The sequence below is a fragment of the Macrosteles quadrilineatus genome, unplaced genomic scaffold (genome assembly GCF_028750875.1).
Source record: "Macrosteles quadrilineatus isolate MER2022 unplaced genomic scaffold, UCM_ALF_1.0 Scaffold_7__1_contigs__length_78375512, whole genome shotgun sequence".
Taxonomy (NCBI): Eukaryota; Metazoa; Arthropoda; class Insecta; order Hemiptera; family Cicadellidae; genus Macrosteles; species Macrosteles quadrilineatus.
The window spans coordinates 42,925,252-42,951,244 of NW_026542600.1; the positions used below are offsets into that span (position 1 = coordinate 42,925,252).

The window sequence follows — 25,993 nt, forward strand, 5'->3', positions numbered from 1 at the left end:
TTATTACTTATGTGATGTGTGATGTGAATTTAACCATTATTTAGTGATTTCATATGTTTAGCTACTAACTAGCCCAGTTCCATATTTTTGCAGTTGTTTGCTGCAATTAATAATAAAACTTTGTCCTTTAACACCAAAATATAAGTTTGATAAACATACATATTGTGTTTTTTATGGTATAACATTTTTTAACCCGGTCTATGTTTGATGAATTGAAAAATGCTTTGTTCATAAAAATTAAGATGGAATATATGACAAATAAAATTGAAGATTTTCTCGTATTAGGGCTAATTACTCGACTCGACTAAAAAAACACTACTCTCCCATCCCTACTAAATATTTACTCTTATCAATAAATAGAGTGTGGGTTACCTTGGCATATGTCTGTAGCTGATTCTCTAATATTTCAACTCTTGAGAGTAATCTGTCCTCGGCTATGAGAGCATTCCATCCTAGGTCTGCAGCCTGTCTGAGAGACAACACAAGTTGCTGCAGAGATCCCAACTTGGTCTGCAGTATCTGCTCTCTCTGCAGTGCTTCCTACAACACACCATGACAGTACTACATAAGGCTGTGAGTCAACTGTTTCATGAAAGAACTCTAAGCAAACTTGTATTTTCATCTGTACACTCCAGAAACAGTATAATTATTGCTGGGAACTTTACTCTAGCTTTAAAAAATACCTATTTTTAGAATTTTTTACAGGTGTTTATGAGAAAATTTAGGTATTTCTTATGGCTTCAGACAAATCAATTATTTTGCAACCCTTGGGGGGGTGGAATTCAAATATGGATGGAAAGCAAAACTGATTATTCATTATGATTTCATTATGTTCAATTCTATTTCAGGACGTGAGATTTTTTTGTGAAAATGGCTTTAGGCTAGGGGTTTTAACGATTTTGAGGTTGATTTAACGGCTCATTCTTTGGAGCTAGCACCTCCTTCTTTGATTCTATGTGTTTATTTGTGCATTTTTATCAGTCTACTGTTAAAACTTTTTTCAGGACAGTTCAGCTGTAGTACTAAAGTGATATCGTGGATCTACTTATAAAAACTGCAGTAATATCCAGCGACGCCAACCAATATGTACATCATTTCCTTCATCATGAAGGCTTCGCCAACATGTCTTGCGCTGATAGCACAATTATATTCCCTTGTAAAATAAGAAAAATCTTTGGTGACTGTGTGGACTTCTAATATGTCTTTAGCACAACCGCAAGCTTCTTGCTCAGCTTGAACTTTTTTTGTGCTTATTTAATTGAGCTTCTAGTTCAGATGTGACTCAGATAGTAAAGTATCCACTAGTAACCCTAGTTTTATCCTTTTAGGACAATGTACATTTTTTTTAATATTTTACCTATAAATGTTCATGTAGTCTTGTAACAAGAATTTTGAGGTATTGGTCCAAAATCAATTTCAGTGTTTTAAATTAAATACCTGAATGTGCTGATTGAGCTGGTAAAGGTCTTCAATGGACACATTGCCGATGCCACTCAGTACAGATGTTGAAGGACTAAAAAAACAAACAAAAAATCATTTGTCAACATTTCTATTCTTTGAGTTAATTAAAAGGCTACTTATAGCTTACGCATTTATTTATAAAACTTTACTTTATTAAACTAATTTGAAATGGCTAGCTTCTTGACTATTAATACAACTAGACATTCCATCCCCATGTTTAAGTTGTCGCCAGCATTTAAATCAAATTTGTCTTAGTTGATGTGAGCCACCTACAGATTGCGCTGATTTAAATTAATGGTTTCTGCCGATTACACCATGGTTTTTACCAAATCAAACTGATAGAATGACTTATCATGAGCTATAGCAACTGTTAAGACCCAGCAACTATGTTAGTAACAAAAAAATAAGGTACAAAATAGAGTTTTAGACACTAGAGCAATCTGTGACTGGCTCACACAACTAGATTCGTTTTTGGTAAAAAAAACTGGCAACAGCTGATCCATATAGATGGAATGTTTTCTTATGTATCCAATAGTCAATGCTAGCTTGTACAAATTAGAAAGTGTAGACGTGTCTTCATAAATCCACTGCAGGAAATATTAGAAAATAAACCAAAAATAGTTATAAAAATCCTCATAATCATCAAGTACAGAATCACTAGTCAATAATAACAAAAGCATAAGGATGTTGTCAGAGGAGCAAGTTCTAGAAAAGCATTGAATTAATACACAGGGATTTAAATACAGTAAACTCCCGATTATCCGCAGGGTTGACTGGCGTGAATACCGCGGATAATTGAATTTCGCGGATAAGCCGGTAATGGCCAAACAAAGGTCGAAGGCACTAAAAAACAACACACAAGTTCTTTAAATAAGTTTATTATACACACACCACGTACAGTGGATACCGATTTACTGTACATTAATACTGAACTACTGTGCATGTTTTTTACTGTACATTATTAAATGTACTGTACTGTATTTCTGATTTACGATTTTTATTGTGGTTTTGTATTTAGTAAACTTAACTTTATTTAAATTATGTTTTTTTTCCTACATGCACCGTGGATAATACGCAAAGCGGATAAACCGCCTGCGGATAATCGAGAGTTTACTGTACAGGGTTTCTTTAGTAAACACATTCTTAAGATAAACTTAAAGCATTATCTTTTAAATGAAAACTTGTAGTTTTTTTCAAGTAGTTGACAAAAACTGTCAATATGTGTAAAAAGTGATATTTCAATATTATAAGTATATATAACTATTTATTTTTACGCCAATTAATGAAAATATTACAAGTAGACACTCATTCCAAGGGTAAATGAGGGACATCAGTTTTGTGATTAAAATTTTGAACTAAGTTTTATTCTCGGCAGAGGGGCGATTTCAATGTTTTAATGTTAATTTAGGACCTTTTCCGTTAATTCACTACCACTCATTTTTAGAGCAATAGTAGATTAGCAATAGAAATGGTAGTGAATTAAAATTTGGTTAGGTTAGTATAGAGATAGAAAAACCTAACCTAACCACATTCCACTAGTGGTAGTGAATTAACAGAAAAGGTCCTTAATTTACACTGAACATGTAGTAACTGTTACTTTATTCTCTATATCATGAACCTTCTGTTAAATTTCTTAAATTTATCTAGCCCACAGTATCCAGATCAATTTGGACTGGACCCACATCCCGAGGATCAAAAATCCAAATAATTGGAATTTTCAAGAGAAGTATACAAGACAGTGTCACTAAGCAACATCGGACTCATCGTCCGCCGATACAACACTACAATATACTTCCACATGATGGACACAGTAGTCAAAACTGCAATCAACTTAATTTTTCTGACTCAAATTGTTTATTTTTTTCTTATCAAGATGATCCGGATGATCGGCAATCTAAATGATTGGAGTTTGGATAATTGGAGTTCAAAGTAAAAACTGACATTTTAAATCTGTTCTTGTAGGTCGTTCATAGTTAATTGTTTACAGTTTTAAAAAATAGCTTAAAATTTGTTTGACTAATTTTATAAATATATTAAATATGGATATGATGGACCTGTCAAATAGACTAAGGTAGTTTATAACAGAACAACTAGGATTACTGCATCTCACCTAGCTTTGGACTCCTTGCCATCAGGAAGATATAGTTTCAAGTTTGCCACAATACAGCCATGGGTAACTGAAATAAAGCCATAAAATTTACTACAGTCACTAGAAAAATTATTTTTTTAATTTCATATTTAAACTTTTCAATCAACAGAGCAAATTAATGTTTCTGAACTAGTAAAATATTAATTTTGGAGTTGTATTATTGTTTTGTTTGTACAATTATATAGGAAAATCAAGGATATCAGGTCTAGGCTATATGTGATCAGTAAGAAATCCTATTGTGATATGTAATTTAGAGGCACACAGATTACCTATTTGTAAGTTACACTGAGGGTTAGGCTAGACCTAAAACTAATATACTGTTTGTGTGAAATGTACTATGGGTCGTTTGGAAGACAACATCAACGTAGGGTCTATTATTGTGTACTGGAGCGCTCCTACAAACTTCCTAAGCCACTAATTAGGGGTGGGCGAGTACTCGACTGTCGAGTAATTACTCGAGTAGTTGGCAATACTCGACAGTCGAGTCGAGTAGTTAAAGATACTCGTGACTCGAGTCGAGTAGTAGACGTTACGCCGATTTCGTTATTTTCATTGATATTTGACAAATAAATAGTAAGAAAGGAAAATGTTTGAGTTTTATTTAATCCCTTAACCCCTTTAAATATTGACACACTAGGCCTACTAATAATCGGCAACCTAGACATCGCTTGCGTCATCCATTTCACTGACAGTGACAGCGCCGACAGCTGAGCTGACACTGGGTGATAGGCAGTGGTGTAGGTGTGCGAGTGCGATGCATTGAATCCCGATTCGATCCAGCATGCATCAAAATCCCGATGCATCGATTACGTCACAATACAGCTCTACTAGTAAAAAAGGATGAGTCGATTATCGTCATCGATACCACCGATACTTGGACATTGGTATCGGTACCAAGACTCGATTGTCAAAAGTCGATTCCGATGATACCGACAGGGATAGATATTTTATTTTAACATTTATTTACTGTATAGCTACAGTATTAGTTTTGTAATCACGGTTAACAATTTTCATAGCCAACTTAGAAACTATCTAGTTCAAAACAGCGACGGTGCCGGTGACATTGTTTAGCTTCAGCATTGCACAACACAATCTACGAATCTAAATTTCAAGATGTCAGACTCAACTCAAGAGACAACCGGCGAGCGAATGTCCCAACAACACGAAATTAATTATACTAAACAATGTCTGTATCAATAAGTCAGACATTTAGATGTATTATTTTTATTTTTAGTACAAAATAAATAACCTAAACACGTCGAAATTTTCAGTTTAATAATCCCTGCATTATACGCATCATTAGAAAAATTATATTCAACCATTAAACTTTAACATCGTCGTATGGTTAGGCTTGCTTTATATTGCGCCAAAAAGTAGATCCATATTTTGATCTGCACTATCTACTGATTAAAGAGTTTAGTGAAGTTTTAAGTGCTACTATAACATAATGTATTTATTGAAAAATATTATAAGCCTTAGTCCGTGTCGATTTTGTAATGTTATAACGAATGGTGAGTGTTGACAATAAAAGTATGTAACAACAGCTCTCATTGGTCAGGAGGCGTCAGTGCACTACCATGTCAGCCAATCGACTTTCGTGTTTCAATGGAGCAAATGACGATTGCTTTGACATCGTTTAATGTTTTATTGTGGGTGGAAAGGGTATCGATAAATATCGTGATTCGAGATCCGATATGTAGGACGTGTTTGTTTATAAATAATGAGTATTTAAGTATAAAAAACTAGGTTACAGACATGTTCAAAACTTCGATTGTTCCGATCCATTGTTGACACCCCTACACGGAGGTTATAGTGACGTCGTGCATAAGGGCCAGGCAGCAGTGTTTCCATTCGCGGGATTATTATCCCGAAAACGGGATTTTTAGACCTTGAGCGGGATTAAAACGGGATGCGGGATTTTCGGCTGTGACGACTATTTTTATTTTTTCCATTTAATTATAGAGAAAAACTAACTCAAATTGATTAAATACTGTAGTAAAATATAATAGTGATGTTAAAACAACTTTATAAACATGATACGTCAAGTATTATACTAGGTATTGTACAAAAATAATCATGCGGGATAAAACGGGATTTTTCACAATTTTAAAGCGTGATAAAGCAGGATTTCTCGACCCAGTAAGCTGGATTATTGTTTTGGTCGTGTGTCGTGTGGAAACACTGCCAGGCAGGCCGATTCACAGTGAATCCACTATGCCGAACCTTGTTCTTGGTATAATCGGGAACATAGTCAAACACTTTTGTTACTAAATAAAACTATGAAATGTTTGTTAAAAGCACTCTTTTGGTCTTTAGGAGATTTTAGTCCCAAAACATAATCTTTATTGTAGGCTAAAAGTAAAACCTATCTATTGCCATACTTTTCTCCACAGACGTCGACTTAGGCTATTATGCAATGTCTTTAAAAAATACCAGGGTTTCAGGTTTCAGTCAAAATACTTTTGTAAACATCGACAATGTGCTGTTTTAGCACAGTTCATTCCTTGACCACGGTCGTTTTTACTCACTAGAGAAAAGACTCTCCTTACAAAATGTATTTGTAGGCCAAGATGTTTGTAATTTTTTAATGTATAACTGCAATTGCTTTTAAAAAGAAATACAAAAACTGACAAATGACTTAGATCAATACTTAAAAAGTTAAGCCTATTTTGAGAGGAAACTTTATTAGATCTCATCATAGTCAAATTCAAACATTTACAGTATTTCAAAATAACACTCTTGTGTAATGGAAATCTGCAAGCGACTGAGGCCGAGGGTGAGGGAGGGCATGTGAACCAGGCTTTAGAACAAGGGCAAATTCTGCCAAACTTTCTCTTTTCCTCCCCCATGTCCCGTTAGACGGTGGGTGGGGCTTCACACAATAAACAGTTCATTCATTCACAGTAGAGAAGAGTTTTTGTGGCAGTGACGTATGTCTCTTGCCTGCTCTTCAAGTTCACACATCTGGACTTCTTTAAAACAATTATAAGTGATAATATTTATTAAAAATAAGTGAAAAACTGTTGACATTTTCAAGGAAAAAAATTTAAGAAGTAAAAGTGTTAAACATTTTGTTTGATTAGTTATTCTGTATTTCAAAAATATCCTCATTTATTATTATGTTTTCAGCTAGACTTGGTGACTTTTTCATAGTTAAACAAATTTTGAAGATATATAATTAGTGAGAAAATTTCATTATATAGGAAGTTTGTTTTTACTCACTTAGGGGAAAAAACTTACCTTACAAAGAGTATTTGTAGACCAAGATGTAGGCTACGTAATTTAAAAAAAAATTATAAACTAATGAGTTAACTAAGACAATTTCATGGAATTTCAAATAAATACAAAAACTGAGAAATGACTTAGATAAATACTTATAAGCCTATTTATAAATTAGAGGAAACTTTATTAGATCTCATGCTTTAGTCAAATTCAAACATTTACAGTACGCCTATTTTAAAATAAACACTTAGTTCCATATTTTTGAAATTTTTTTGCAATTAATAATACACCTTTAACACCAAAATATAAGTTTGATACACTGTTTTTTATATGGTATAAAAGCTTTTAACCAGGTCTATTTTTGGTGAATTGAGAAATGCTTTGTTCGTAAAAATGAAGATGTAGGTTTTTTGCCACAGCTATATGTAAAGTAAAATTGTTGATTTTCTCGTGAACTACTTGACTCGACTCGACTCGATACTCGAGTATTAGGGCTAATTACTCGACTCGACTCGACTCAAAAGAACACTACTCGCCCATCCCTACCACTAATGCACATGTTTTACTATCAAACACTTTTTTACATACATATCGGTCATGAAGCAATACTAATCAAGAGGGATTACCCCCTTCCTACAAAAATCTTATGACAGAACGAGATTCATACTTTGCCGGTGTAAATTTTCTTTCACAACGTTTTTGAATAGGCCTACGATGACTATACTAATCGCCCCACAGGAGTAGTGATTAGCTAGAATAGTAGTGCATGAAGTAATTAAGCAGGATATTGGTCTAAGATTTGAGTTATTTTGCTTTTAAAACTGTGACAGGAGTTAGATAGAAACCTTAATTTAAGGAAAACCCTCATCCAAAGACACAGGCCTAGAGGACTTTGCGGCATCATCACATGACAAAATCCATTTGTGATTGGCAGTATTTGAACCCAGGACCTCAGGGACCGAAGCCCTGTGCTACTAAACCAGCTTGCTTTCCCCAATATGGTAGGGTTATAATATGCTTCCAAGCTTACCTTTACGCGTGTTTTCTAAAACATCCACTCCAAACTGAACAATATCACCACTGCTCACTTCACGGGGCAGAGACTCCTCCCCAGACTTGCTAAGTCTTTGGTTGTTAACAAATGTTCCGTTGCTTGATTTTGTATCTTGAAGATAAAACTGCAACACACATACATGATGTATTATGTATTTTTATTTATAACTATCCAGAAGTACAAGTAAAACAGGGTGTCCAGCAAGCTATGAAATTAATATTTCAAGTACTATTTGAAGTTTTGAGTTTTCTGTGAATACATTCGACATTGTACTATTTTGTTACAACTGTAGGCCTATGTATACTGGATTTTTAGGATTGAGTAAACAAATTCTAAATTTTCTGGTCAAATCATACCGCTCGCTCGTTCATGAAAAGAAAAAACTAATTTATACATTAAAACATCAATGAACCTTACTACACTCTAAGTCAAGAAGAATAGTTATTTGTGTAACTAGTGACGAAGTGGCACTTTGCTGCACACAGCACACACCACTATGTTTGTGCAAAATATGAATAAAAACTCTTTAACCGTTTAAAAATGGCAGTTATTAAAATATATGAGTCAAATTCAATGAAAAGCGTTAATTTTACTAAATATTTTTTAAACCCGCCATTTTTAAACGGGTAAAATGTTTGTATTAATATTTTGCAAAAACATAGTGGTCTATAAGATAAACATGTTTACAGAATTTTAACGCTGTAGCTCAAACAGTTGATGAGTTATGAATATTTTTGTAAAAATCACAAACAGACAGACAGATAGACCGAAAACGGAATGAGATAGGACACATATTATTCACATTTTTTGTGTCTTTTGAAATGCTCTATAACGGGACAAAGGTTGTTTATATGGTTGCAAGACACCCTGTTTATAAATGTGTTTCATATTGAAAAAAATCACTCACCGTATAATTAGGCTTACTCTTCCTACCAAAAAGAAAATCGAACCTTATGGTAAACGGGTTTTAATGAAAATAACTGCAGCTGGAACGATTGCAGGGATGGAGTGAAGTTTGGATCACATATGTATTCATTTCATTTAGGCCTATGTTTATGTGATGCAGTGTTCTAAATCTAAAATTATGCACATGGATGTTTATTGTTTATGTATTATGTTACATTGATTGATAACAAACTTACCTTTCCATTGTTGTACCAAATGAGAGCATGATTACGAGAGAGCACTTTGCAATCAAATATTCCATTTGTTTGAGAAGCCCTTGCTCTTGCAACAGACCGTCCAATTTTGACAGGTTGTTCAAGAATCAAAGTACGATCCTGGAATTACACAAATTATTTTTTGAAAATTGTTGAATCATGGTATTTATTAAGTTAGTAATATTTGATTATAATGTATTGAATATGAGTATGATACATTGATACATTGGATAAATCTTTTTTATTTGGCATGATTTGTAAACAGTACTTCAGTAAAGAGTCATTTAGGCCTAACTTAAATTTAACCTAGGCTATCGGTTCTAAGTTATTTCCACTTTAACTTATTCCATTCAAAAGTAGATTTGTTTAAATTAAGCCTAACTGAAGAAAACTATACCGTCTGCTGTGTGGTATATCACAAGGCACAACTGATTTCATTGCCTGGGGACTTGTGGCTATCTTTATTCTTTTCTATTTTAACAAGTAGTTTTTTCTATCACTAAGTAGGCTATAATTATACACTTTTTTGATGACTAATCTAATGTTTTAGTGAATTTCTCTATAGGAAAGTAGCTATTACTGTAGGTCTCATGGTAAGACTTGGACCCAGGACCGATTTACTTTTTTTGTTTTGATGTCCCCAGAGGTCAAAAACACCATCCGTTCAAATTCATATAGGCCTATATATGCCTGTTAGCACAATAACTCAAGCAAAAATGATCCAATTTTGATTAAATTCGGTACAAATGTGTAAACCTACCTTTATTCTAACGAGTTCACGTCGGACCATTGAAATGGGGTTTTATGGAGAGATTTATGGGGTAAAAATAGGTTTTCCCATTTTTTATCAGTCCTCTAAACATTAAGTTTCCCTATTTCTCTCTAAACCGTAAAAAACCTTAAAAACATAGTGCGGATAAATGAACACCAGAACTTACCCGATTTCCATCCGCAATAGCCTACTCTTAGGCCTATGTGTTGGCCATAGCTTGTATGGCGTTTCAGTTTGTATTTAAGCTGAACCAAGGTCAATGACTTGAAATGTCATGATTGTGCAATGTTATGATTGTGTCATATCATATTTTGTTGATAAAAATTTATATTGTGACATTAATGGAAATTTTTGTTTGCACAGTATTGCAGTGTTTTTTTCCGTCTTATTTTTTCTACACCATGTTGGATTAACCATGGCTTTCACTATACGTGGTCTCCCTCCCCTTTATTAACCCGGATAATCGGGGTTGTACTTTACAATATCAATACTGTACTGTCAAGTATTGTAGTACATGCTACTTAATTGTGTTTTAATAAGGACAAATTTCGACCTATAGTGTTTCTGAACCTGAATTTCGGTTAAAATCCAACTACCCGAATTTTTTATTATCTGAATGGGGACCCGCCCCAATTGGTTCAGATAGTTGGAGTTTTACTGTACGATCGCAGGCTAGGGCTTAAGGCAAGATCCTAGATTAGATTGGAAACCCAAGTTCCAATAATTGATTGTTTCAATGAGGTAGTTTAAGTATTGGAATGGAAATAGTAAAAAAGATGCTCGACATAGAGCATTTTCCATTTAGAAATAAATCTCCTTTTTAATTAATCATTTTTTAGAGGCTGGGATTGATTCTCAGAGTATTAATTTGTTTCAACTGTAGAGCATAATGCTTAGTCCCATATTTAAGAAATTTGTTTCACAATCAAACTGCTTGGTAAAATGCAATTTCAAAATGATGAGTGGCATGTATATTGAATGGCAGCTTAATCTTAACTGTTCCGAGTTTAACAATTTTTTAAACACTTTAGATGGTGGAGGGAAATTTTGAAAAATTATGTGGTGAAAATGTCAAGCATAAGTACGATACTAGGTTAAAATATAATTTTCAATATCCGCGGCACCGTCTTTCATTAGTAGTAAAAACTCCGACATACATGGGCAAAAAATTGTTTAATAAATTGTCTCAAGAGCTCAAAAACAGAATACAGTCTAAGCATTTCAAGAGCAGCCTTACTAATTTTCTTTTAGGGAAAACATATTATAGTATAGATGAGTTTTTATGTGATCAAGATGTGTAATTATTTGGTATTTTAAATGCAATGTTTAAGTTTATCTATTTTGTCTACAACAATTATTTCTATTTTCATAGCGTTAGTTTATTTTATTCTTTTATAACTCCTTAGTTTTAAGGTATTTGTATACTGTATTCACAATGTCACCTGTTTTATAGCATTGCTATATTTTGTAAACGTTATGTGACAATAAAGATTTATTTATTTATTTGGCATCCACAAAAAAAGATAAAGCTCCACTTGTGGCTTGGGAAATCAACAGAGAATTTACAAATGGCAAGTACAAAAAGTTTAAACATCAGACGACTTTGAGTTGACAGCCTTCTTCAACATCCCAAAGAAACAGCCATTCGCCAAATCACAATTCAGCCATTTGTAAAATGTCATCATTTTTTTTTTCAAATCGCTTAAAAATAAAATTGTAACCCCAAACAACTGTTGGTTTCAAGCTGTTTTACTTACCACAAAAGGATGTGAATTCGGCCTACAAATAAGGACTGCTTTTCCTGCCATATTAGGGTAGTTTGTCAAATCCACATTTTGATTGCAGTAGGGAATAACCAGACTCTCGATACACCCTCCATTTAGAACCATCTGAAAATAAACAAATGAAACTTAATTAGCCTACCCGCACATAACATATTTACCTACTTACTTATTTTACTTAATTAATTAAGTGGCCTATAACAGTAATCAGCAAAATCTAAATCCTCCTTGAAAACTTTTTACTGTATTCAAGAATGAAGAGATTTAAACTGATTGCTGAGTGATATACAATAGCATGAAAGTCAATTATTTGGTTCGACCGGTGACCATGACAACCTGCAGGTGAGATGAAAAACAAGAAGAAGGCATTGAGTAAGAAATAAATACAAAGGACATATTAGAATTAGTTGTGTGACGTAAGGGCGAATTTATCAGGTCATAGCAGACATCGGAGACAAACAGAGCAGTGTAGGAACGCCACAACGATCTTTCTGATATTGCCTTGTGTTGCTCTCAAACAGTCTGACAGACTCCAGCCAAATTGGATGTGATTCCAATTTCAGAATATTTCAAGATATTAGCCCTTAAATCTCAGGTGATTAAGCACCAAGTCAGAAAATCATGCCGAACTGAGTTTTACTCTGCTGAAGGCAGAAAGCATTCAGAAATTAATGCACAGTAGAAAATTTACTGTGAATCTGAAGAACAATTATGATGTCACCTTATTTGCGGGAGATGATTATCATGTAACCTCAATAGTGGAAGACAATTATGATAACCGCTTAATCGAGGGGAAATGTTATGATGACTCTGTGTCTGTAGATGTTCACTAAGTTCCCCGATACCCCAAAGGCAAAGAATATACCTCCACAACCATAGGAGATATCACAATTTGGCTGCGAACACAGGAGATGATAACAGTGTCTTCGCAACCACAGATTTTTCTGTAAAGTTTGTGTTTGTTAATCATTTATAATGGGTGAAAATTATGTGCCTATTGGCCAATAAGCAAAATATTGGTGGATACACCAGAGTCCGGCTAATCCAAGCTAACTGTTGGACAATTAGTTTGGATTATCAAATTGTTCAGACTAGCAACAAATGCAGTTAAACTACTTGAAAATGTAAATAATATATTATTATGTCCGTAAATGGCCATATATAGGCCTGTTGGCTATATTTCCAAACTTCCCAGCTCTAGAAAAAAATCAGGTATGATTCATAGACTTTTTCTAAGACGTAATCTAATGTTAGGGATTGCCGACACACATTACTACTAGTAAACTAGAGTGATTATAACCGAAGGCAGGTTCGTAAGCTCATTGCACATTCTACCAATGATAAACAAGGTTCTAGTGTTATTTGTAAATGATGACGAAGAGATTAAATTGTAATTTTTTAGTTAGCTATTGTATCTTGTACCATCTAACACAAGGAGGTAGTTTTTGAACATTTTTAACCTGGTAGTCTATTGGCATTTAATTTAATATCATTATAATCCCTAAATCCTTGCTAAATCGCTTAGCAATTACCTAGGAAGTCAAACAGTATGCCAAATTTACACCTAAGTAAACTATTTATAATAATATATTAGGTAACAAAAGTCCAACAAGTATTTTTTTGAATGGCTTTCTTGGTAGTGAACAAAAACCTGCTGGTTGATTTATCACTTTCAACAAATGCTGCTAAATTGATCATTAGCCTAGAGTTCCCACTATTTCAAAGTAACTGGGACTAAACGTGGTTAGAATTAATTGACCAGAATTCAGAATAAATAGATTTCTTTAATAATTGATCATCACAACCGCCGACGATGTTCACAATTTGCCGCCACTGCTGGATATCGTAATGATGTCTCTGCAACCGCGGATGATGTTCTCAATTGCATGTTGGTATCGTAAGCTAATAACGTCTTAAACAATAATTATTATTTACTAACTTTAGACTGGAACTTGGAACAGGCAGATTTTTGAAATAACTTAGCCGGAATAGCAGGACTCAATTGTAAGCTGCAATTACCTGATATTGGTCTCCATCCCGCAGGCCACTGTCAGTTCCATTGTTGGAAAAAGTCTTCCAATGTGTTCCCAATTGGTGTAAGTAGGGTCAACGTTGTTTTCAAAGCAGATACAACTTCACTCAGGAAAGATGCATATCTACAAAGAATTGTAAAGATAAAACAACAACAGTAGGCCTATACTTAGTTTAGGAATTAACCTTTAATGTTTAATGACTTAGACACTAAAAATATTCTTGGTTTTCAACATAACAGAATCTTTATTTCATGTAGTGTAGTGTAGCCTAATATTTACCATCCTAGACAACTGAAGTTTCAATGCACACTGTTCTCAAAAATATTATAGGGAACTACTTGGAACTCTCCTGCTCTTACAAGAATGATTTTCCAGATATTTTTCTATCCTTAAAACCATGTTCCCATTACAGTTAACTGAAAAAAAACTGTCTCATGTAATCATTACAGCTGTAGGCCTAATATCAACCCCTTGTATTTAATATTGAATTGGCAATTTCAGGCAGTAAACTCAAGTGTAGAATTAGGGTCACTTGAATCTTATTTATGCAGTGACCTAGCATATGAAAAATCACAAAATAATACAATAAATCATTGAAGGTGGGTTATTAAGCTAAAAGGTTCATATCATGATCAAAGACAGGCAGTTTTCATAGGCAATACCTGGTCCTCTGTCCTATCCACTAACTGTGGAGTACCTCAGGGCTCAGTATTGGGTCCTCTCCTGTTTCTCATTGCCATCAATGACCTACCCTTCAGCCTCAACTGTGATGCATATTTGTATGCAGACGATACCACCATTCTAAGTAAGGGTGCAGATGTAACGCAGCTTGTAGCTGCAGTGGAAAGTAGCCTAAGTTTGACCTCTGAATGGTTTGCAGCAAATAAATTCCTTGTCAACGAGGACAAAACACAGTCTATGCTATTTAGCTTGCGGCCTACACCTCAAATGGAGGAAACTAGCAAAAGCAATTCAAATGTAAAGTTTCTTGGAGTAATTATTGATCCCCAACTGACTTGGAACTCCCAGGTACAACATATATGCACAAGACTAAGTAGGCTTTCTTTTTTATTTAGAAAATTAAGGAACCTTCTGCCTCTAAATCATCTCAAAAATGTTTATTTTGCACTTGTCCAGTCAATTCTAACCTACGGGATAATCCTTTGGGGAAATAGTTACCACATCAATCCAACAAAGATCAAAAATTACAAAGATGAGATTTATTCAACAAAGATCAAAATGAACATTGTAAACCATTATTAATTAACTTTAACGCTTTAACTGTGACAAACCTTTATAATGTATTGTTATCTAGTTTTAAGTTGCATGAAACCTTTGCTCTAAGGGGTGATTTTCATTGCTTTGACACTAGGAAAAGAGAAAACCTTGACATTCCTTTTACAAGACTGGAAAAGATTAAAAGAAACCATATTATTATGGGTAGAAAGTTGTGGAATAAACTATCGCCAAGAATAATTCAACTCCCTTACAAGAGTTTTAAGAATGCAATTTATGAATGGCTTGTCAGAAACCCCCTGTATAAGATTGATGATTTTTTTGCTTTACAACCAATAACATAACCACATATGATTATCTAATTCCAGCCTTGAATCTCTTTTCAGCCTGTCTATGCTTATCTGCTTTTGTACCATTATTTATTTGCATGATGTGTAGGGGTATCCTAAGACCTTGTACACTAATTGTTTACTATTATTATTAGTTGACTGAACTTGACTTGTGCCTCTTCCAGCATGTATTTATATAATTTGACTGTGTCTCATGCATTTATACAGACTGTCCCAAAAGTCCCGGACCGGTTTGATATTTTCTAAACGACAACAGATAAATCAATAATATTTTGCACATCAACACCAGACTTAAAAATCTACTTTTTTAAGGAACTATCAATTTTCTGTCATATCATGGGGACGTCCCACAAGGAGTCAGAAGGAAATCTTAAATAGAAGCATAGGTTAATATGCACATCAGTTTAAAGGGCTTAGATAGCAGAGTTCAATGCCGGAAACCGCGCCTCAAAAGGACCACCCGTTACAAAATGGCGGCCGTTCAAAGATTTCCTGAACCTGCCATTTTGAATCTTTGAACGACTGCCATTTTTTACTCAGGTGTTCTTTTGAGCTTGAATTTACGGCATTGTAATCTACTAGTGAAGACCTTTAATTTGATGTGCATATCGACCTATGCTTACGTTAACAATTTTTTTCCGATTCCTAGGGCTGTGCCCCCAAATGCAAATTAAATGAATCTTTGAACCACTGTCATTCTTGACTTGGTTGTCCGTTTGAGTTCAAATTTGCAGCAATATATTCTGCTAGTAAAGACCTTTAATTTGATGTACATGTCAACCTATGCTTCTATTTAAGATTTCCTTCTGACTCCTTGCGGGACGTTCCCATGATGTGACAGAAATTCGATATTTCCTTAAAAAAGTAGATTTTTAGGTGTGGTGTTGATGCACCAAATCTTATTGACTTATCTGTTGTCGTTTGGAAAATATTAAACCGGTCCGGGACTTTTGGGACAGTCTGTATAATGTCTATAGACGAATAAATATCATTTCATTTCATTTTAGGTGAGGCCCAGCCTATATGTTGAGGGCCAATGGACAACTGATTTTCGGACTGGACAAGTATTTAGGCCTAATTCCTATGATTGACTTTTCAACTCATAAAGCTTTTTAAAACTTTGAGGTTTGAGATCAGTTGCAGAAAATGTTGCAGTTAACTGACGGCTGGTCCATAAGGACTCCGGGACAAAGTCCTCCATTTTCAAGACAAAAGTAAAAATTTGCCTATAATAATTAACATAAATATGATTTACATTCCTGCATTTGAATGTACAGTACCGGTACATAAACGTTGGCTAGGTCAATACTTTTAGGATGGATGATAATGGACACAACATGTTTTTGCAATGCAGAAAGTAGCCCTACAAGGGGACTATGTAGATATTAGTACAAACTCCCATATAAACCGTATGAAACAATTTGACCAATCACAGTGCTGTGTCAGGCTCTAATGCTACAGATATTAGGGCGTTTTGGACTCCGTCCAAACAGTATTTCTAGCTATTACCACAACGAGCACTGTGATCTGTTGACTGTCAATGTCAACACTATATGATCACTGATCAGTAAACGTCAAATAAGTGAATAGCCTACAATAGTGGCTATTGATTCATAGGGTTATGTTCATTGTGCTGTCCGTATTTGAGGTGTTAACTTTTATTACAGTAGACTCCCTCTTATCCGGACTCTTCGGGACTGAGGCCAGCCCGGATAACGGTTTTTCTGGTTAAACCGATGTCCCCAAAAACTCTTAATGTAATCCAAATAGTTGACTTAAATTTAGGCGAGCATTGTATTTAGATACGTTATCACTGGTCTCAAATCTTTCCCACGAGAACAGTGTTTCAGTACCGCCCACTTCCTGCTGATCTAGTCTGGTTAAACCGATGTGCTGATAAAAATTGTCCGGTTAAAGAGATGTCATTTCTGCCGAGTGTAATCCGGTTAAACCGATGTCCGGTTAAAAGGTGTCCGGATAAGAGGGAGTCTACTGTAATACAATAAACCTTCGATAGTTCGAAACTCCTTGTAGTTCAACACGGGCTGAGCTATTTTGTCCAGTGGTATTTAATGGTTACTATTGTGATGTTAACTGATTTTAACATTAATTTTTCATTTATTGCTGACTTGAGACTTAACTAATGAGCAGTGAAATTGTTAAGCATTTTAGTATTTAATAAATTTGGGTTATTTAACTATAAAAGACTTGTGTTTTTACTTATTTCTTTATGTTAAACTCCATTTACTACCTATAGTTTGACATTTCAATAGTTCGACATCCCTTAAGTCACAGAAAACATACTACTATAACCCAGAATGCCAACCGCATGGTAAAAAGCATTAAGCGTTTTGAGAGAGCTTTGCCTGTCAATTCGTAGGCAGCGCCACCAGCGTTGCTATGCTGAGTGCATGGCAACGCTGGTGGCGCTGCCTACGGATTGACAGGCAAAGCTCTCTCAAAACGCTTAATGCTTTTTACCATGCGGTTGGCATTCTGGGTTATAGTAGTATGTTTTCTGTGCTTAAGTCCACAATGTGTCGAACTATCGAGGTTCTACTGTATAGGTACTAACTTAGGCCTATTGTTTCTCTAGAAGTATTGTTCAGTGATGCTAATGAATTATGAATTCTGTAAAAAAGATTTCTGCAAATTAACTTATGCGGTGAGGACATTTAATTAGCCTAGATGAATAAAGCAACTTAGGCCTATCTAAAAATTAGGCTTTTGGAACCAATGTTTTAAAAATGTTACTAATTTTTTTTACTTTAACCAAGACCCTCTCCCGGTATCAGTAACCTCCCAAAAAAATGCTATGCATCCTCCCACTAGCTACTTTAACCCACTAGCCGCCACTGATGCATTGATTTTTTTCGTTTACGTAAGATAACTTAAAATAATTTTGGTAGAACCTAACCTAGACACCCGGCACATTCCAGCAGACATGAAATGAAATGAAATTAAATGAATGAAATCAAATGAAATTCTTCTTTATTCTAGAGCGTTTTTCATATTACAACATATGTTTTTCAAAACAACTCACGTCAACATAAATAACATAAAACAATGGCAACTTTCAAATCTTAAGTTAGGCTAATTAAAAATTAAAATATTTTCTCTATTCCTTTTTTATTTTACCATTCTTCAAGCCATTTATTATCAATCATTTTAGCCTCTGGATTGCTTATATATTAATTGATATTATAAGGCCTTACCTTAGCAATCCTGTTTTTTGATCCGAAATTAATTTCGGGCCCGAAGGTCCATCATCAGTCGGAATCTAGTAGACCAAATTTTCTAAAATAGAATCCACCCGTTGGGTTTCGTAGAAAGTTTCACAACATTTAAGACAATACAAGTCATAGTCAATGCGAAAAGAGTAAAACAATTAGGGTTAAAAACCATGGTTTTTATAATGTCAAAATAACCTCACTTTGGTTAGAGAACCTGTTGCCGGCAATTGTCAAAATCAATGGGATTGTACTTGTAGGTTGACCAAAGATTAACTTAAGAAGTAACAGGATGTAAATGTACTCATTGTTAGGCTTAAGAAATTACAAAGAAACTATGACATTGAAGCCTTAAACTACTCAATATGTTCTCTTGTACAGCCCAGAGCCTTCCAAGTAAACAATTCAAAAGGGGTGTGGAATATCTCTTCCTGGCCAGCGCAATGGAAAGTATCTATAGATGAATTTTTTAAACTGAAAAAAGAATAGGCCTATGTACGTACTTTTTTTTCAAGCAAAGGTAGCAGCAAAATATAGGGATACAAGAATCAAGATTTCCATGAAGATTGCAGATATTTACTTCAACAAAGAATGTATCAAGAAGAGAATTACACCACAATACGCTAAAATCAAGGTCAACTGTAACACCACTGCCGCTAAAAGAACCAAGGAACAAGGAGACGTATTATTCATCCAAAATATGATCAAACAACTTTACTGTGAAAAAGAAGAACTGAACCAGATTAACCAGACTAATTGCATGGAATTTACTACACAAAGTCGTCAGTGAAGAGGTTGAAGACGCCATGGACCGGAAATATTTACGGATAAACGACAAATTAGACAAACTCGTAGAGAAGAATACGTCTAATGAAGACTTGGATAGGACCAGTACAGAACACAAATTCCAGAAGAGAGTCATCAACCTTACAGACATTTAATTCAGTGAAGAAGAAACGAAAATACTGAACTACGGAATGAAGTACAATTTCGCAATGAAGAAGAAGGACGAAAACAAACTACTAGCTACTGAAGTTGAAGCAAATGTAAACTCACTCAGAGACGTAGACCATTATGCCGTTTGGACGGAAGTGACAGCCAACGATTTCACCAGCCAAGGACCCATAGATCCCAGCAGAAATGAAGAACTGAAGACGTGCAACAAAATAAAGAAGAAACTGGAAGAGAATAGCTCAATTGTTGTGAAAGCAGTAAAAAGCAACGCCATAGTAGTGCTCGGAAAAGAAGAATATGTAAAGAAGACGGAAGATTTCATCAAAGAAAATAACTTCAAAGAGCTGAAAAAGGATCCAACGCAGAGGTACCAAAAAGAGCTTTCCGACGTCGTGAAGAGATGCACCAGAGTGATTCCCGAAGAATGTCGACAGAAGATGAACATCCTAAATTCTAAAGCACCCGTGAAGAAAGGGATCCCAAAAATACACCGGAGGAATGTACCCATCAGACCCTTAGTTAACTTTAAATGTGCTCCTACCTACAATGTTTCAAAATTGTGACATACCTGACATACCTGTATCTGAAACTGTAGATCTTGTTAAATGTAGGCTTTTACAGAATAGTTTAGACGATGAATATGTCAATCAGATTGTAAAATTGCTTGTGACTGTTTTGAAACAAAATTATTTTAGATTTAACAATAGATTTTATACGAACAAACAGATGGTTTAGCTATGGGAAGTCCACTTTCGGCAATTTTGTCAGAAATATTTTTACAGCATCAGGAAAAAGAAATGTTAAAGAATTTAAGAAAGAATCATGATGTAAAACTGTAGATATGTAGACAACATTCTTGTTATCTTCAAACAAGCCCAGGAGCAAGAGCACGAAACGATGATGCAGACACTAAACAGCCACCACCCGAACCTCACCTTTAGCAACGAGTTTGAAGAAAACGAAAAGATCAACTTCCTGGACCTCACATTAGAGAGAAAAGAGAGCAAGATAGAATTTGACATCTACAGGAAACCTACGCAAACGGACACTACAATCAACAGCAAGTCTATCCATCCGACAATCCACAAGACCGCAGCATTTAGATCTATGCTGTACCGAGCCTATAAGATCCCACTTAGCCAAGCCAATAGGAAGAAAGAACTGGACACCATTAAGAAGATCGCTCAAGTTAATGGATTTCAAACCAAGACGATAGAGGAAATCGCAAGGAAGACGAGAAGGAAAATCGATAGGCAGAATACACTACACAGCAGAACAACATTAGAAGAGATAAAAGAGGAAAACACCAGATATATCACATTTAGCTACACGGGGACTACAACACAAAGGACTGCTAACAGATTCAAGAAATACGGAGTTTCAATAGCCTACAGGACTCAGAACACCATAAGTAAAATACTGCATCCGAAAATAGAAGATTTCAACAAATTCGACGCTTCGGGCATCTATAAAATCAATTGTAACGATTGTGATAACTTCTACATTGGACAGACTGTGAACTTCGTTAACCACTTCAAAAACCACATATCTGCGTGGAGGAACAACAAACCGGAAAGATCAAATGTCGCACAACACCAGCTACAAAATGGCCACTCACTAGGAAAAATGGAGGATAATCTAGATATTTTAAAGAATTGTAAGAAAGGATAAATGAATGCTTGGGAAGAATTGTATATTTATAGGGAAAAATGTAAAAATAGAAATAAGTTGATTAATGAACAAATACATTTTGATTCCAGTTGTACTTATAAAAATGCATTGGCCGGTGCTTCCGGTAGCCAATAGGGTATAAGTAGGGACACCATTAAGATTCTTGTCATTCGCCTATTGGGTCTGATGATGATTGGAGTGTCCAATCGAAATCGATCACCACTTACCATCTTTTTTGTATATTTACCGTCTTGTGAGTAACAGTATAAGCATAAATATATGTTTTAAGTGTTATAAGACGTTTCTTTTATTTACTTTCCGTACTTTATTTTTGCTGATGTTTTGCCGAGTGTGCTTTTGGTTTTTCACTCTTTGCATGGCGAGTTTCAGGACTTTTTCATTTGTCACCTGACACATTATGTATTTCCTTTTCTGTATCATGTGATGTTGAAGGATTTGTTTTATTTTTTAATAATCTTTAATGTATATTGGTACTTACGTATCATACGGAGGCCACTTATTTTACAGCGCGCTGCGGCGGTTAGGTTAGGTTGGGTTATCATAAGTTTTTATGACTCATCTCGTATAGTTCGATTCATAACGAAACTAGGAAAGTTCTACAAACATATTTATGATAACCCAACTTAACCCAACCGCCGCAGCGCGCTGTAAAATAAGTGGCCTCCGTATAATACGTAAGTGTACCTGTATATTTCATAATGTACTAGAATTAGACGTTTTCCAATGACTTTGTAGGCCTACTTAAAGTTCTAAAGGAAATAAATGGATCTTATGTCTTATAGCTTAGGGGATGATAACCTGGCCTACATAGCCTTTTTTATGGGCAAGGGATATCACTATCTGCATAAAAGGTTAAAAACATTGCATTATTTTCTATTTAACTTAAGTTGCTTAGGTTAAATTTAAAATCTGTAGCCTAATATGTCAATTGCTGATATGATTAGGCATAACTACCTATTCATTCATTCATGATTAGGCATTCACAAGCCTTTGATTCGGTGGATTTTGATCTTCTGCTCTCTAAACTGCGGTTTTACCGATTTGATGTAACCTCTGTGGCCTGGGTTTCCTCTTACCTAAACAATAGGTCCCAACAGACTAAGGTTGATCTGAAAGCGTCAGACTTTTTGCCAAAGATTAGAGGTGTTCCGCAAGGTAGTTGTCTAGGGCCGATCCTTTTCTTGATTTACACTTCCGACCTTGGGAGTCAACTGAGGTATTGTGCTATTCATTCATATGCAGATGATACACATCTTATCGCTTCTTTTCCATCTTCGAATCTCCTTGACGCGATCAGGGATGTGAACTGTGATCTGAGTGTGGTTAAGCAATGGTCTGATGATCATGGGCTGCAACTAAATCCTGATAAGTGCTCAGTTTTGCATGTCAGTAATTCTTCTCTGCAAGGCAGACTGAATTCTAATAGGGGTAGTATGATGATTTCATTGGATAATATGCCTTTATCACTTTGTTCTTCGTTAAGAGTCCTTGGTGTCCATCTGGATGATACTCTTAAATTTTCTGAGCAGGTGAGCCGTATCTGTCGTGTTGCTGTTGGCAAGTTGAGACGGTTGCACAGGTTGAGGTTCATATTGCCTACTTCAGCAAAACTTCAAATAGTGCAAGCAGTGGTTTATCCATCTATTAGCTACTGCCTCTCTACCTTTTCTGGTTGCTTAACGAAAGAAAAAATCAAAATACTGACAAGGCTCCAGAATAATGCACTGAGGTTTGTTTATAATTTGAAGAAATTTGACCATATAAGTGAATTTAGATTGAAATCTCATACACTATCCATACAGCAAATCTCTGATCTCCAAACATCAATTTTGGTTCACAAGACGCTGCTGACAAACCAACCTCAGTATCTGAATACCAAGTTGGTACGAAGATCTGAGGTCTGTGGGCGCAGTACTCGTCAGGAAGGCTTGTTGCAGTTACCGCGGGTCAGAACTGAGTCGGGGAAAAAGGCCTTTTCCTACTTTGGACCCCTGGTTTACAATGCTCTACCATCAGGGGTAAAAGAAAAAGGATTAATGGTATTTAAGAAGAATGTTAAAGATATGCACCTTTAGTTTTATTTTTTAAGAATGTTTCTTTTTAATTTACTTGTATATGACAAAAGTTTGCATGTAAAACAGAACTTTGTATCTGATGTACGCTGGATAAATAAAGACGTTATTTATTTATTTATTTAACTATTGATTAAGTTTAGTCAAACTTGAGAACGTAAACATAAGTTACATTAGGCCTTTGTCTTTGTAAAAAAGGTGTAACTATCGAAATAAAGAAAACACCACAGTCATATTCAAATAGGCTATAATAACAGTTATGGTTTTGATGTAAACATAGGCCTATTGATGTAGGCTAGTAGTCATAGTGATGTAAGTTATGTCTATACCTACATAGGCTACTCAGGGGATAAATAATTGCTAGTGATAAAACTTTATAGTCTATTGTAAGCTACAATGGCAAGGGCCATGATACAGTAGGCCTATTATAAGTAACAGGCTAAGTAAAATTAATAGAAAATTTGTTTCATACAATTAAAGTTGTACTTACTTTGTAAAGAGTTTGTTTGAACATGAGATTAAATCGTTGAAACAAACTACTGTCCAAACAATGTGATTGAAAGTGTTGTTTTGCCCTTCCAAGACTAAATTTTCAGTTTGTAAGATTATCAGTCGTATTTAATAATCTTGTCCGTTTAGAACTACAGCAACAACACTAAATGTATGTTATGGTTTCCACAAAGTTTATTGTTGCTTTCCAGTTTTTTAACACAAAAAAGTTTATTTTGATGAAAAAGTTCATATAAATACAAGATGGAATATTTTTATATTACAACTACACCACCCATTACAATCACCTTCATTATCTCACTCAGTCAGACCAGACTCAGTCGACATCACATCACAACACAATCACATCCATCCAGCCAACAGCCAGGTCTACAACAACAATTTACAGACAGATCATAGAGTACGAAAATTAAGAAAGTTGAGCAAATATGCACCATGAAGACTTGTCTATAAAATAAGCATTGCCATAGATAAAACATACTCCTCAAAGGGTCATTGAGGAGTATGTTTTATCTATGGCATTACTAAGGTATCCTAATCAGCTAAGATTTTAGTCATGTACATATATACAGTTGTAAATATAATTTGGTAACTACAGTGGCTTGGCTACTGTATACTAAAATGTTACTAAGAAAAATCTTTTATTGTCCATTTATAAAATATTGCAAAGGGTCCATGATTATAAACGGTGTAACGGGTCACCGTCAATGTGCCACCACGACAACCCGCCACCTTAGTGTTTCGGCCAGAGGCGACAAAAATAGTTCAATCAACAAAAATATATGTAATCTATTGATATAATTAAGAAGACCCTATAAAAAAAAACAAAAAAAAAACAAGTAACTTGTCATTGCAAAATTTGACTGTTAATCAATTAGTCAGTCAGGCTGTTCCTTAGGCAAATTGTTTCCTTGAACACCTTTAACGGTGCAAAATCTCAGGTCATATGGATATTTGAGGCATGGAGTCCCCCAAGAGCTCATTTATGACCCTCAGGTTTGCGGATGACACACTCCTGTATTTTCGTCCGGGACAAATCCTAACCTTGGCACTCGGACGGCTGACACACTGAAGCAAAACGCTGATGGTTTGTGGCAAATAAAATAAATTGAATAATCAATTAAAACTCGATAATGACAACAATCAGTGCCACCTTTAACTCCAGGCCGCGGCCTGGTAGAATTGGCAACGTCGCAAGTAGGGTTGTTAAGTGTCAGACGTCCCATAAGATAACATGGCAGACAGGTCACATCAGCTCAATCATTTGCACTTTATTGATTTAAATAACAATTTATGGACATAAATTTATTAAAATATTGAAAATAAAATTAACATACTGAATTAAAAATCTATATCTGTACATTTAAAGAGGAGTAAATATTTTCATAATCCAGTAACCAAGCTTTCGTAAGTACACAAATACCATTAGCTGCTTAAAAAAAAAACTGCTGTTACAACCCTGCTTGCGACGTTGCCACTTCAAAGACCGCGGCCTGGAGTTAAAGGCGGCCGTGAAACAATACTCAGAAACTTGTTTGTAATCTTGGCCAACAAGTACAAAGACGTTACTGAGTTGGCTTCTCCTATTAATCAAAATCAATTACTTCGGCTAAACATATCAAAAAAATTAAATAAATAGATTAAATGCCAATCAAGTATTTTCACTTTTTTAAACTGTCAAATCATCTATTCAATTGGTCCGGAAACACCACAACAAAAAATGAAAATATCGAAACGGTTGGTAAAATACTGGCTAGGACGGTGGTCCATCTACTTAGGAAGTTGACAAAGGCTGTACCTTATTTGCTTGTAGTGTATCACGCTCTTTTCCACGGGGCCAGGGCCATGCACCAACATGTCAAGATGTTCTTAAATCAGGTACAGAAAAAAACATTTTGCAAAATCAAGTGTGCATACTTAACTTTTAGTAAAAGGGTTTTGGACCATTGAAAACCTCTGTTTTTCAGCACCGGAATTTTAACCATCTACATAGTCAATATTTTCATGTTAGCTGCTCATGTGAAATCAAATCTAAACTCCCATCAAGAGACACTGTTTATAGCCATGGTACAAGACATCGCTCCGACTTAGACATGCCCATCTGCAGAATGTCAAAGACCATTCAAGAACTCGTTCCCAACGCTTGCCTTGAAGATTACAACCACCTGCACTGTCTCTTGCTCTGTCCTAAAGGAGTTGTTAAAGACAAGCTATTTAACCTACATCCTACAAGAATATTTCAACGAACAATAATTATAGGTGCTGCATCAACCGCCAAAGAAGTATTTTTTTTTTTTTTTCAAAAAATGTTTCATCA

The 25,993-nt window shown here is 35.1% G+C and overlaps 1 protein-coding gene across 2 annotated transcripts in view; it reads right to left on the reverse strand.

Moving 5' to 3' along the window:
- Window positions 1-23,969, reverse strand: part of LOC128998010 (sarcolemmal membrane-associated protein) — a 73,204-nt gene extending 49,235 nt beyond the window's left edge. For both annotated transcript variants that reach the window (XR_008491174.1, XM_054423931.1), the window contains exons 1-8: window positions 23,657-23,969; window positions 13,619-13,755; window positions 11,576-11,707; window positions 9,029-9,166; window positions 7,863-8,010; window positions 3,572-3,638; window positions 1,438-1,513; window positions 373-540 (exon numbers count right to left, since the gene is read on the reverse strand). Coding sequence is in view for 1 of the 2 variants with exons in the window: in XM_054423931.1 (XP_054279906.1) it covers window positions 373-540; window positions 1,438-1,513; window positions 3,572-3,638; window positions 7,863-8,010; window positions 9,029-9,166; window positions 11,576-11,707 (729 nt within the window). In the remaining variant the exon portion in view is untranslated. The remainder of the gene's footprint in view (window positions 1-372; window positions 541-1,437; window positions 1,514-3,571; window positions 3,639-7,862; window positions 8,011-9,028; window positions 9,167-11,575; window positions 11,708-13,618; window positions 13,756-23,656) is intronic.
- Between the last annotated feature and the right edge of the window lie 2,024 nt (window positions 23,970-25,993).